Below are 12,812 nucleotides of genomic sequence, written 5' to 3'. Positions count from 1 at the left end.
GCTCCGTGCTTTATACTCAGGTGAAGGGGGAGGGGCGGGGATAGGAGACTACGTAGATTATTTGAAGCATTAAAACAACCAAGGCCCCGGGAGTAGACAACATTCCATTAGAACTACTGACAGCTTTGGGAGAGCCAGGCCTAACAAAACTCTACCACCTAGTGAGCAAGATGTATGAGACAGGCGAAATACCCTCAGACTTCAAGAAGAATATAATAATTCCAATCCCAAAAACAGCAGGTGTTGACATATGTGAAAATTACCGAACCATCAGTTTAATGAGCCACGGCTACAAAATACTAACACTAATTCTTTACAGACGAATGGGAAAACTGGTAGAAGCTGACCTCGGGGAAGATGAGTTTGGATTCCGTAGAAATACTGGAACACGTGAGGCAATACTGACCCTACGACTAATCTTAGAAAATAGATTAAGGGAAGGCAAACCTACGTTTCTAGCGTTTGTAGACTTAGAGAAAGCTTTTGACAACGTTGACTGTAATACTCTCTTTCAAATTATGAAGGTGGCAGGGGTAAAATACAGGGAGCGAAAGGCTATTTACAATTTGTACAGAAACCAGATGGCAGTTATAAGAGTCGAGGGTAATGAAAGGGAAGCAGTGGTTGGGAAGGGAGTGAGACAGGGTTGTAGCCTATCTTCGACGTTATTCAATCTGTATATTGAGCAAGCAGTAAAGGAAACAGAAGAAAAATTCGGAATAGGAATTAAAATCCATGGAGAAGAAATAAAAACTTTGAGGTTCGCCGATAACATTGTAATTCTGTCAGAGACAGCAAAGGATCTGGAAGAGCAGCTGAACGGAATGGACAGTGTCTTGAAAGGAGGATATAAGATGGACATCAAGAAAAGCAAAACGAGGATAATGGAATGTAGACGAATTAAATCGGGTGATGCTGCGGGAATTAGATTAGGAAATGAGACGCTTAAAGTAGTAAAGGAGGTTTGCTATCTGGGGAGCAAAATAACTGATGATGGTCGAAGTAGAGACGATATAAAATGTAGACTGGCAATGGCAAGGAAAGTGTTTCTGAAGAAGAGAAATTTGTTAACATCGAGTATAGATTTAAGTGTAAGGAAGTCGTTTCTGAAAGTATTTGTATGGAGTGTAGCCTTGTAGGGAAGTGAAACATGGACGATAAATAGTTTGGAGAAGAAGAGAATAGAAGCTTTAGAAACGTGGTACTACAGAAGAATGCTGAAGATTATATGGGTAGATCACATACCGAATGAGGAGGTATTGAATAGAATTGGAGAGAAGAAAAATTTATGACACAACTTGACTAGAAGAAGGGATCCGTTGGTAGGGCATATTCTGAGGCATCAAGCGAAAACCAATTTAGTATTGGAGGGCAGCGTGGAGGGTAAAAATCGTAGAGGGAGACCAAGAGATGAATACACTAAACAGATTCAGAAGGATGTAGGTTGCAGTAGGTACTGGGAGATGAAGAAGCTTGCACCGGATAGAGTAGCACGGAGAGCTGCATCAAACCAGTCTCTGGACTGAAGACCACAACAACAACAAAACATCTTCACGTTTCTCTGTTTTTTTAATGAACTCTGTAAACTTTTTGGACTGACAGGATTGCCAACCTATTTCGGGCGTATCAGTCAGTGATCGCCGATCGTTGTGGCCGAGCGGTTCTAGGCGCTACAATCTGGAACCGCGCGACCGCTACGGTCGCAGGTTTGAATCCTGCCCCGGGCATGGATGTGTGTGATGTCCTTAGGTTAGCTAGGTTTAAGTAGTTCTAAGTTCTAGGGGGCTGATGACCTCTGGAGTTAAGTCTCATAGTGCTCAGAGCCATTTGAACCATTTTTTGAAGTCAGTGGTTCTTTCCGGCCTTTAAGGTCAGTTTCTCACTTCATCCTTTTGACGGGATCTTTGGCAGAATAAGAGTGACCCATAGTAGAAGTCACTGACCGATATAGATCAACTACTTTTCTGAATGAGATCTGTGGTTGAGGTAAAACGCTGAACGCTGAACTATTAGTCATAGGTGTTAGACATCTGTGAACTTCATGAGATAACACGTTATACAATAATATCAAGCTCTCATTACTGGGCAGAAATCAATTAACTTAGAAGAAAATATCTTTAAAGCTCCTCAAGGTAAATAGTTTATTTATTGTGAGCTTTGTAATCCGCCAAACGAACTGTTTGGGAATGAATCTGCGTTAGCTTATCAACTAGGCCCGTTATCGTGCCTATATAGGCCTTACCCATCTGCCACAAGGAGCTCGTAGTCAGGACACGCAGCATCCCGCGTCACATCCCCTCCACAAGGCCCACACTTAGCGTGTGACGCGTATCTGCCTCTACAAGGCCGTGACCGCGCAGATAAAGCCATGCCCTGTCCCTGTCACGAAGAGAGCTTATGCAGTGTGGTCTGCAAGTCATCCCACTCAGCGACTAGACGTCGCCTTCCTTCCGGAATAGTCAACAAAGTTGCACACTCTATTTTCTCGGCTTTCCAGCACGGTCACCTCGTTACTATGCTACTATGCGACGGAAAAACATGCGCCAAGACGGAGATGACGCCTTGGCCTAGAAGCACTCTATTCCCATGTTCAAAAACACACCGGCTTTCCAGCCTGCTAAACGTGATTTTCCTCTTTTTAAGAGTTTTGTCTCTCTTTCCTAGCATTTATCGAGTCGCACGAGTTCTGCTGTTTCTCTTGATTCTGCGCATTTACGTTATTTAACTCTGTGGCCCATCTAGTCACCACATTCTATAAGGGAAATGAAGAGCAACAAATGTGACCACAAATGCTCAGCATGACCGGTAGGGAATAAGTGAAGGAAGACAGAATGTTTCCTCAGAATGTCTTGTTTAACTGCATCCACAATTTTCAAATAAATCATCAGAAAATTGACTGCACTCTTCCTTACAGTGAACTGTATCATAATAGCCAACACAGAAAATTTCAATGTTTTGTTTTCTTAACTACATCCTGACAGCTGTGTGAATTTCATAAATGGTGTCGCAATGATATCTAAGGTCATCCGTCATATTAGGGAGAAGGTGGAAATCACCGACCGCATCTGTAGAGCTTCTGAAGGATGAGATACTTGCTCACTGTGTCGATGACATGCGATTCAAGTGTGTTAGCCAATATTTTCGGCTTACAACAACACATTCTGTTCGCATTTTATTACAATTCTCATGCAGTGGTTTTTCAGTAGATGGAATATTTCTGTGTAAGGATCCACATGTAGCACGTCAGAGAAAATCAGCACACGCACCAGAAACATTTACACCGAGGTAAAAGAAGTCATGGGATAGCGGTATGCATACATACAGATGGCTGTAGCATCGCGTACACAGCGCATTGGCGAAATTGCGATTTTAGAAGGTTCCCGACGTGATTATGGCCGCTCGACCGAAATTAATAGACTTTTAACACGATGGTAGTTGGAGCTAGACACATGGGACACATGGGAATTCGTCAGGGAATTCAGTATTCCGAGATACACCGTGTCAAGAGTGCGCCGAGAATACAAAATTTCAGGCATTACCTCTCACTACGAACCACGCAGTGGCCGACAGCCCTCACTTACCGATCGAGAGCAACGGCGTTTGCGTAGAGTTGTCAGTGCTGAGATACAAGCGACACTGCGTGAAATAACAGTGGGTATCAATCTGGGACGTACGACGAACGTATTCGTTACTACCGTGCGGCGAAATTTGCGGTGAAAATTCGCGTTAGTGGGCTATGGCAGCGGACGACTGACGCGAGTGGTTTTGCTAACAGTACGTCATCGCCTGCAGCGGCTGCTCTCCTGGTCTCGTGACCATATCGGTTGAACCATTGGCGACTGGAAAACCGTGGCCTGATCAGATGAGCCCCGATTTCAATTGATAAGAGCTGATGGAGGGTTCGAGTGCGGCGCACATCGCACGAAGCCTTGGACACAGGTTGTCAACAAGGCACTGTGCAAGCTGGTGGTGACTCCACAATGGTGCGGGCTGTACTTACATGGAATGGAACCGATCATTCACTGGAAGTGGTTATTTCTGCTTTTTGGATACCATTTGAAGCCATTTATGGACTTCATGTTCCCAAGCAACGATGCGCCATGTCATTCGGCCACAACAGTTCGCTATTGGTTTCAAGAATATTCTGGATGATTCGAGCGAATGATTTGGCCACGCAGATCAACAGACATGAATGCCATCGAATATTTATGGGACATAATGGAGAGGTCAGTTTGTGCACAAAATCCTGCACCGGCAACACTTTCGCAATTATGGACGCCTACAGAGGCAGCATGGCTCAATAGTTCTGCAGGGGAGTCCATGCTACTTTGAGATGCTGCATTACGCCGTTACGCTTATAGTGATTGTCCTAAGATCTACGGTTAGACCAGATTACATTTTCACGCAATTTGGGTGCATAGATCCTGAGAAATCAGTACCCAGAACAACCACCTCTGGCCGTAATAACAGCCTTGATACGCCTGAGCATGGAGTCAAACAGAGCTTGGATGGTGTGTACAGGTACAGCTGCCCATGCAGCTTCGACACGATACCACAATTCATCAAGAGTAGTGACTGGCGTATTGTGACGAGCCAGTTGCTCGGCCACCATTGACCAGACGTTTTCAGTTGATGAGAGATCTGGAGAATGTGCTGGCCATGGCAGCAGTCGAACATTTTCTGTATCCAGAAAGGCCCGTACAGGACCTGCAACATGCGGTCGTGCATTATCCTGCTGAAATGTAGGGTTTCGCAGGGATCGAATCGAGGGTAGCGCCTCTGGTCGTAACACATCTGAAATGTAACGTTCACTGTTCAAACTGCCGTCAATGCGAACAAGAGGTGACTGAGACGTGTAACCAATGGCACCCCATACCATTACGCCGGGTGATACGCCAGTACAGCGATGACGAATACACGCTTCCAACGAGCGTTCACCGCGATGTCGCCAAAAACGGATGCGACCATCATGATGATGTAAACAGAACCTGGATTCATCCGAAAAAATGACGTTTTGCCGTTCGTGCACCCAGGTTCGTCGTTGAGTACAACATCGCAGGCGCTCCTGTCTGTGATGCAGCGTCAAGGGTAACCGCAACCATGGTCTCCGGGTTGATAATCCATGCTGCTGCAAACGTCGTCGAACTGTTCGTGCAGATGGTTGTTGTCTGGCAAACGTCCCAGTCCGTTGACTCAGGGATCGAGACGTGGCTGCACGATCCGTTACAGCCATGCGGATAAGATGCCTGTCATCTCGACTGCTAGTGATACGAGGCCGTTGGGATCTAGCACGGCGTTCCGTATTACCCTCCTGAACACACCGATTCTATATTCCGCTAATAGTCATTCGATCTCGACCAACACGAGCAGCAATGTCGCGATACGATAAACCGCAATCGCGATAGGCTACAATCCGACCTTTATCAAAGTCGGAAACGTGAGGCATCACAACAATGTTTCACCAGGTAACGCCGGTCAACTGCTGTTTGTGTATGAGAAATCGGCTGAAAATTTCGTCATGTCAGCACGTTGTAGGTGTCGCCACCGGCGCCAACCTTGTGTGAATGCTCTGAAAAGCTAATCATTTACATATCACAGCATCTTCTTCCTGTCGGTTAAATTTCGCGTCTGTAGCACGTCATCTTCGTGGTGTAGCAATTTTAATGGCCAGTAGTGTAATTCTTACCCCACTACGAAATTACAGTGTGTACCATCGTTGTTGGTGTTGGAATGCGATTTAGGGAAGTTGATAATAGAAACGGATAATTTATATAGCGCTGCTTATGCTGTTGCGTGATATTTTGCCTTCTACGTGTGCCTGATAAGACTCACACCAAAATAAAAAGGGTAATAAACAGAAGTTCGGTCTACACGCGCGCCAGCGTTGCACTGTGTGTCGCTATCTTATCAGGACGAACAGTGCTGTCAGCGCAGACTTACGTAAGCCGCCGTCATGGCAGGGTAGGCCTGGAAGAACGGCGTGACGGTGTACATGTTCCACAGGTCGGTCAGCACGGCGTGCGCCAGGTAGCTGGACGCGCTGAGGTACAGAAAGGCCGCCGTGCCGTTGAACAGCGTCTCCTGCAACACATCATACAGGGGTTGGACAAAATAAGGAAACACAGCGAGAAATACATGCTTGAGCATAAATGCAGATGCTAGCTAAACCTACAGGTGGCGCTTTTGTATCTGACAACGAACGGCACCTGTGCAAATGCCGTCAGTCATGTTCAGAACAATGTTGTGTGTAAATTTGAGTTCATTCTGTTGGAGCTAAGTGAATTCGAAAGTTTGTGCAAATTTTGCTGCTCCTACTGCGAGTCGTGGGAACTAAAGCGTGATGAATTGGATTGTGTAAAAATTGGGATTTTGTACAGGCGCTGATGACCAAGGAGTCGAGCGCCCTAGAAACAAAACATCATCATCATCCTGACATGAACACTATCGAACACGCCTGGGATAGATTGAAAAGGGCTGTTTATGGACGACGTGACCCAACAACCACTCTGACGGATCTACTCCATATCGCCGTTGAGGAGAGGGACAGTCTGGACCAACAGTGCCTTGACGAACTTGTGGGTAGTATGCCACGACGAATACAGGCATACATCAGTGCAAGAGGACGTGCTACACCACCTCTGCAGGTCTCGCTGTATGGTGGTACAACATGCAATCTGTGGTTTTCATAAGCAATAAAAAGGGCGGAAATGATGTTTATGTTTATCTCTGTTCCAATTTTCTGTACAGGATCTGGAACTCTCCGAACGGACGTGATACAAAACATTTTTTGAAGGTGTACATCGTTTTTTGCGCAAGAGAACATTAAACGAGGAGTGCATATCAATTCGCTTGTGAGAGGTTATTGGAATGATGCCGAAACTGTAGTGTAAAAACTAATACAGTGACAGCTGCAGCAGTGCGACCATTTTTGTATAACAATACAGTGCGTGGATCAGAATATATAAAAGATAATAACTTATAGAGGTATATACACGCACACGGAATCGTTTTTGTAAATTATTTTCGCAAAAGCTACAGGAAGACAACTGTTTAATGTGACGTTCCTGGTACTTCCATTGCACATTTTGATATCATTTTCAAAGTATATATCTAAATGCCAATTCTCGCACAATAATGACAGGTCTTAGTACCGCACAAACAGTTACAAAAAAATATTGTCTTTACTAGTACATAAAAAACGAGCTATTTGCCAGGACCTGAAGGCTCAGAGGACATCTAACGGCAGCCGAGTCATGCTCTGCCTTACGGTGTCATGTACTGCAGAAGGGGGAGGGGGCAGTGTCATGTGATGCAGAAGGGGGGAGGGGCATTGGATCAGCCGAGCAAAGTTTCCGGACCGTCGAGCCCCAGCTGCTCGGTCAAGTAGCTCCTCAATTGGCACAACGAGGCAGAGTGCATCCCGCACCAGTCCTTCTACCTAGGAAAAACTCTTGACAGTATCGGGAATCGAATTCGGAACCTATCTACACTGATTACTCACACAGCTACGGAGGCGGACTTACTAGCAGTTACGTTACTTGAAATCGACGATAGAACTTTTGATGTGACGTAGCTGTTAACGTGCTTTGGAGATGCGCTGACTCGAGAAACCTGTCGTGAGAGCGTGTTTAGGAGCGGAAACTGTTAACTGCCGTAATATCCCGGAAAACTGCTGTAAGTCACGACAGCGCTCGATGACTGAGACTTCCACCTGTCACGCAATCTCTGCCTCCTCTTCTGTCCTAAGACCGTTCCACATTGGCTTCTTACCTACAACTGAGCCATTATCGTCAGCTATGCCTCTTCTCCTATTAACCATCTTTCTCCGCAAAGTGGTGCCTTCAGTCCTGTCCTCTGGTGATCATAACTCACATCTTGACATTCATAGGAAAGCCCAGATGCCACCAGACAATCTCGGGCCCTACAGTTGGTTCAGCCTGCTGCTGAGAACTTTCAGTGGGCGCAACAAATATCCTGTAATGCGGGTTACCGCTCCCTGAGCTTCAGAGTCTAAATAAAGCGTGAACCCCATCATAACCAAAGCAGAAATGTCTTTTATAACGCTGACAGCGATCACTAATTTTAAGATGGTATCTGTTCTTTGGGACATGTCCGAAAGAAAAGATATCATCTTAATATACTGTATATATAGTTAAGGCTCACCGGCCACTTGACCATCTTCTTCTTCTGTGCGAATGCACAAACAGTGCCCGAACTCTTACGGGAATCGGCAACGCGCCGCGAGTAATGAGTATAATGGGCGGGGGCACTACGAATGTAGTGCGGGATAATACGTTGAGAATGTGGGTTTCGCGGGAGGCGTGCCAGAGATAAATCCCTGCAGTCGCGCTGTCCTCTGTGTCTTCGGTGGCTCAGAGCGACTGCCATGTATGCAGGAGATCCCGGGTTCAAGTCCCAGTCGGGGCACACATTTTCATCTGTCCCCGTTGACGTATGTCAACGCCTGTAAGCAGCTGAGGGTGTTCATTTCATTGTAATTTAATCACTAATTTTGTTCCCACAAGTCTCGGAAACATACAATAAATTCAACCAGTGCCATCTACAATAAAGCCATAGTGGCAACGTATTAAAATTTTTTTTTCAGGAGCGCCAGTGGACTTTTGGTGCATGCGTGTGTATGTGGGGGGGGGGGGCTAAAAGCTAGCTAACCTGTCAATTGAAACACGTCTCCCCATCTCGCAGTATTTACTGGTCTTATGGTCTTAAATGTGATCAATGAGTAAAAAAGTGGAAGCTGAGACCCTTGATCGTGTACCTATTACCGATCCCATGTACCTGTTTCGATCTGTTGGTACAGTTAGCAATATTTTTATATTGATGTTCAATAGAAGATGTGATGTCTTTCGTTACAATTAATAAAAAAGTACTTGCAACTAAAGTGACTGTCTATATAACAATTTCAACTTAACAATACTTCAGTTCGTACTCACACGCACACGTCATTGCTTAGCAAGTGAAACACATACCGTTTCGTGCAAGTGCCATTTGGCATTACACTCATGTGATTGTTAATCTTAAACACTTTAACTATCAAACTTCCTATGCGTTTCGTTCATAACTTCTCATTTCATTACTTTGCCTGGAATTTGTAATTAACATTTCATTTTATCGTACTTTAACTTCTTACCTTCCATTGATATCCGTCTCACTCTTAACTACCACAACATTCAATATACCTCGTTTCACTCGAGCAGGACCGGTTCGAGAACATTTTTCCACACAAACGAAATACAGTTTAGCACCCCCTCTCCCCTTTTCTATTATTTGACACAGGTGGCGTATCATTCGTCTTCCCATCTCCCTCTCATTCCTCCCTAATACATCAGTTGCCGTTCATTTAAAAATAAATGTAAATCTAATGAACACAGAAATTGTTTGATTTCGTTGTTAATTATGATACACGCTGTGTACACATTTTGCAGTGGCGGTGCCTGAGCCGCCCCTCTCAGTTCGCACCCCAAGCGCCCTCTCGCGTTACTTGGGCCTTAATCCGGCCCTGCAATCAAGCTTCTGTCTTCCTGCCGTCGACTTCTTCCCTCTTACTCCTGCTGACTGTTCGAAAACTCACACGCACTCAATCCGAAAACTTGCATTCTTGAGATGCCAATGCTCAGCGAAAGTCCGTATCAAAGAACTGGACATCCCAGTGTATACGGTATCCTTCCACTATCTTGATACGTGCTACATCGTTCAACTATTTTTACGAGCAGTCGAATCGCATTACAATAGGTACGTAGCTGGGGCTGATAAAAAGCTGCAGTATCTGTGTAGTTTCATCGATTGATGGAAAAGTACCAATTGCAACAAAATAATCGCCTCTCCGCATAACATCGTTTGCCGAAAACCTCGTTTTGATTTCTTAAAACGTATCTGAAATATAAGGGAATAGTGACTTCAACGATACACATTGCCTAACAAAACGTGATTCACACAGATACAGCAACAGTGTAACGTCGATGTCGTTTCACCAGTCAGTTTCTGACCTGTAATACACAAGCACACATGTGTATTAGAATATTGGATAAAAGCTAATAGTAAGTTGTCTGTAGTGGCCACAAAATATTTGTGCTGTCCAGCGACCTCAGTGCCTGCAGAAGTTCTTCTTCTGTGAAGTTGTATATTAAACAATGGACTAAAGGACAAGATTTTAAGTACCTGACTAACTATAAAACAACATTTGCGTATCCTGTATTGTTGTCTTTAATCAACAAAAAATTCCTAGAAAGCTATTTTGCATTTAAAATACTTGCACAAAGCAATCGATAGTTAATCGATGTATCGATAGTTTTTAAAAATACTATTCATCATATGGTTCGTGTCAGCTATCGATGCAGAACTCGTAAGGCCTGCAGTGTCAGGTGCTGTGACGTGCGCTCCACGGCCACGGCCTGTCTTTCTCGTGGGCCTCGAGGAGATTAGTGTGACGTCGTGAGTTCGTCGCGGGGCCAGTACTTTTTGGTGAAAGCGCTGGCCGCAGCGACCAGCTCGTGTCGAAATACGATTCTTCGCTTGCCGGGCGGGCAGGCAGCTGGCCGCTGCTGTGTTTGGCCGGCTGCTACCGACCGCCACAATGCTGTTGTGCGTTTCAATCACGCGGCTCGGCAGCAGAGACCCAGGAGTCTGGTCAAGTTCTGTCTGGTCTAGATAGCTTAACAATGGCAACTGTAGCCGAAATAGGCCTACCGCAATAAAGGAATACCATTGAAGCAGCGGACTTGGATTATATACAGGGCAAGTCACGTAAGACATAACTCATTTTTCATTTCGTGCACGGTTCCGTGCGCCTCTTTACCTAAGTGCGCCGGCAAGGTAGCTCAAAGTGTTCGGCAGGTGGGCTGCCTCTGAAATAGTATTTAAAAAAACTAAGTGAAAGGATCAACTATGAGCAGGTCCCATGTGACGTCCGACCCGACCAAATGCAACGAACAATAACGAACATAATGGAAAAAAGTGGCCAGCGCGTCTGTCTGCCTTGCAGCAGACCGGAGTTCGATTCGCGGCCAGGTGGGAAATTTTCTCCGCTTGGGGGGGGGGGGGGGGGGGGGGGGCTAGGTGTTGTGTTGTTCTCGTCATCATTTCGTCTTCTTCGACACGCAAGTCACCCAATGTTCCGTCAACAGAAAAGACTTGCAACTCGGTGGTCGAACTTCCCTTGTACACGAGTGACAAGTCAGACATGCTACTTTTACTCGGTGAATGTTAAAGAAATGTTGCCGAAACGGTGCGGCAGTGTAGAGATGTCTGTACTGTGCGTCGCGCCAGGCAGTTGCCCGAATTATTAGGTCACTAGTGCGAACAGACTGCTTCCTCGTCAGACGACGAGGACGAAGACTGCAACTGTCAGAACACACGATGATGTTTGGTTTGTGGTGCGCTCAACTGCGTGGTCATCAGCGCCCGCACAAACTCCCAATTTTTACACAGTCCAATTTTTTTTTACAGTCCAATCTAGCCACTGTTACGAATGATGATGATGAAATGATGAGGACAACAGAATCACCCAGTCCCCAGGCAGATAAAATTCCCACCTGGCCGGTAATCGAACCGGGACCCCGTCACCCAGAGACAGCAACGCTAGCCACTTTTTTTTTTCCTCTCATTTTGTTCTGTATTGTTCGTTGCGTTTGGTCTGGGCGGACGTCACAAGACATCCGTTCAACCTGATCGTTCATTCCTTTACTGAGTGTTTTTATTACAGAGAGCGAGGGGCCATCTGGTTGAATCCACTAGACCATGAGCTGCGTACTAAGGCAGAACATGAAGAAGCTGCTCCAGCTAAGGCGCTGCTCAGTCCGCTCGGTGGCACGAGACGTATTGCCAAGGAATGTGGGATCAGCCAGACAAGTGTCATTCGCATCTTGCATTGACAGAAATTCCATCCTTATCATCTGTAACTACATCAGGCACTCGGAGGGCGTAATTTCGAACGTCGTATGGAATTTTGTCCGTTTGCTCTACAGCACTGGGACACGACACTACCTTTTTCCATGGTGTGGTCTCTACCGACGGTAGTGTAAATTAACGTAACATGCGCTACGGGGCAGCTGAAAGTCGTCAGGTACAACACGAACATAAAACGTATGATGTGGCATTGTAGCAAATTCCGTTGTGGGCATTTCATCTCAGTGGTGTAAAGTAGAAATACGTCTCCACACTTTCTTACGAAAATTCTACCTGTTCTTCTAGAAGATATACCACTCGATAAGCGCCAGTGTCAGTGGTTCCAACAAGACGGCTGCCCAGACCAGTCTTCTCGCGCTGCAACGTAAATACTGAATGGAAAGTTTCCTAACCGTTTGATAGGACGGAATGCTTCAGCACAGGAGCCAGCCCGGTCCCCAGATATGACTCATTTTGATTTATTTCTGTGTGGAGCACTGGAAGACGCAGTCTGTCATGAATCCCCAGCTACGCCAGACAATATGTGCCGTCGAATCGTCACACCATCCAACGGCATATAATCCAATGGACTTTCATCTCTCCGTCTATCTCTCGAACAGCGATTTCAAATGCGCGTTACGGTCGATGGCATACAATCTGAGCACGTGCTCATGTAAAGTGCAAAACTAAGTTTCGTTAAGAAAAGTATTTATTTTGTAGGTGACATGTCGTCAGTCATTCTGAATGAAATGTTTATTTTATTTAAAGTGCATTCAGTTTAACGGAAAAAAATTGGAAATTTGTGGTAAGGTCTTAAGGGACCAAACTGCTGAGGTCATCGGTCCCTAAGCCTACACACTACTCGCTCTAACTTAAACTAACTTACGGTGTGGACAACACACACGCCCATG

At 45.5% G+C, this 12,812-nt stretch overlaps 1 protein-coding gene across 2 annotated transcripts in view; it reads right to left on the bottom strand.

Moving 5' to 3' along the window:
* Positions 1 to 12,812, bottom strand: part of LOC126171492 (protein singles bar) — a 158,584-nt gene that overhangs the window by 39,406 nt on the left and 106,366 nt on the right. For both annotated transcript variants that reach the window (XM_049920805.1, XM_049920804.1), the window contains exon 4: positions 5,941 to 6,081. In XM_049920805.1, coding sequence (XP_049776762.1) covers positions 5,941 to 6,081 — 141 coding nt within the window. The remainder of the gene's footprint in view (positions 1 to 5,940; positions 6,082 to 12,812) is intronic.

This window comes from Schistocerca cancellata, chromosome 1 (genome assembly GCF_023864275.1).
Source record: "Schistocerca cancellata isolate TAMUIC-IGC-003103 chromosome 1, iqSchCanc2.1, whole genome shotgun sequence".
In the NCBI taxonomy this organism is placed as follows: domain Eukaryota; kingdom Metazoa; phylum Arthropoda; class Insecta; order Orthoptera; family Acrididae; genus Schistocerca; species Schistocerca cancellata.
The sequence above is the reverse complement of the archived record's forward strand: the minus strand, read 5'-3'. Positions and strand labels throughout refer to the sequence as shown.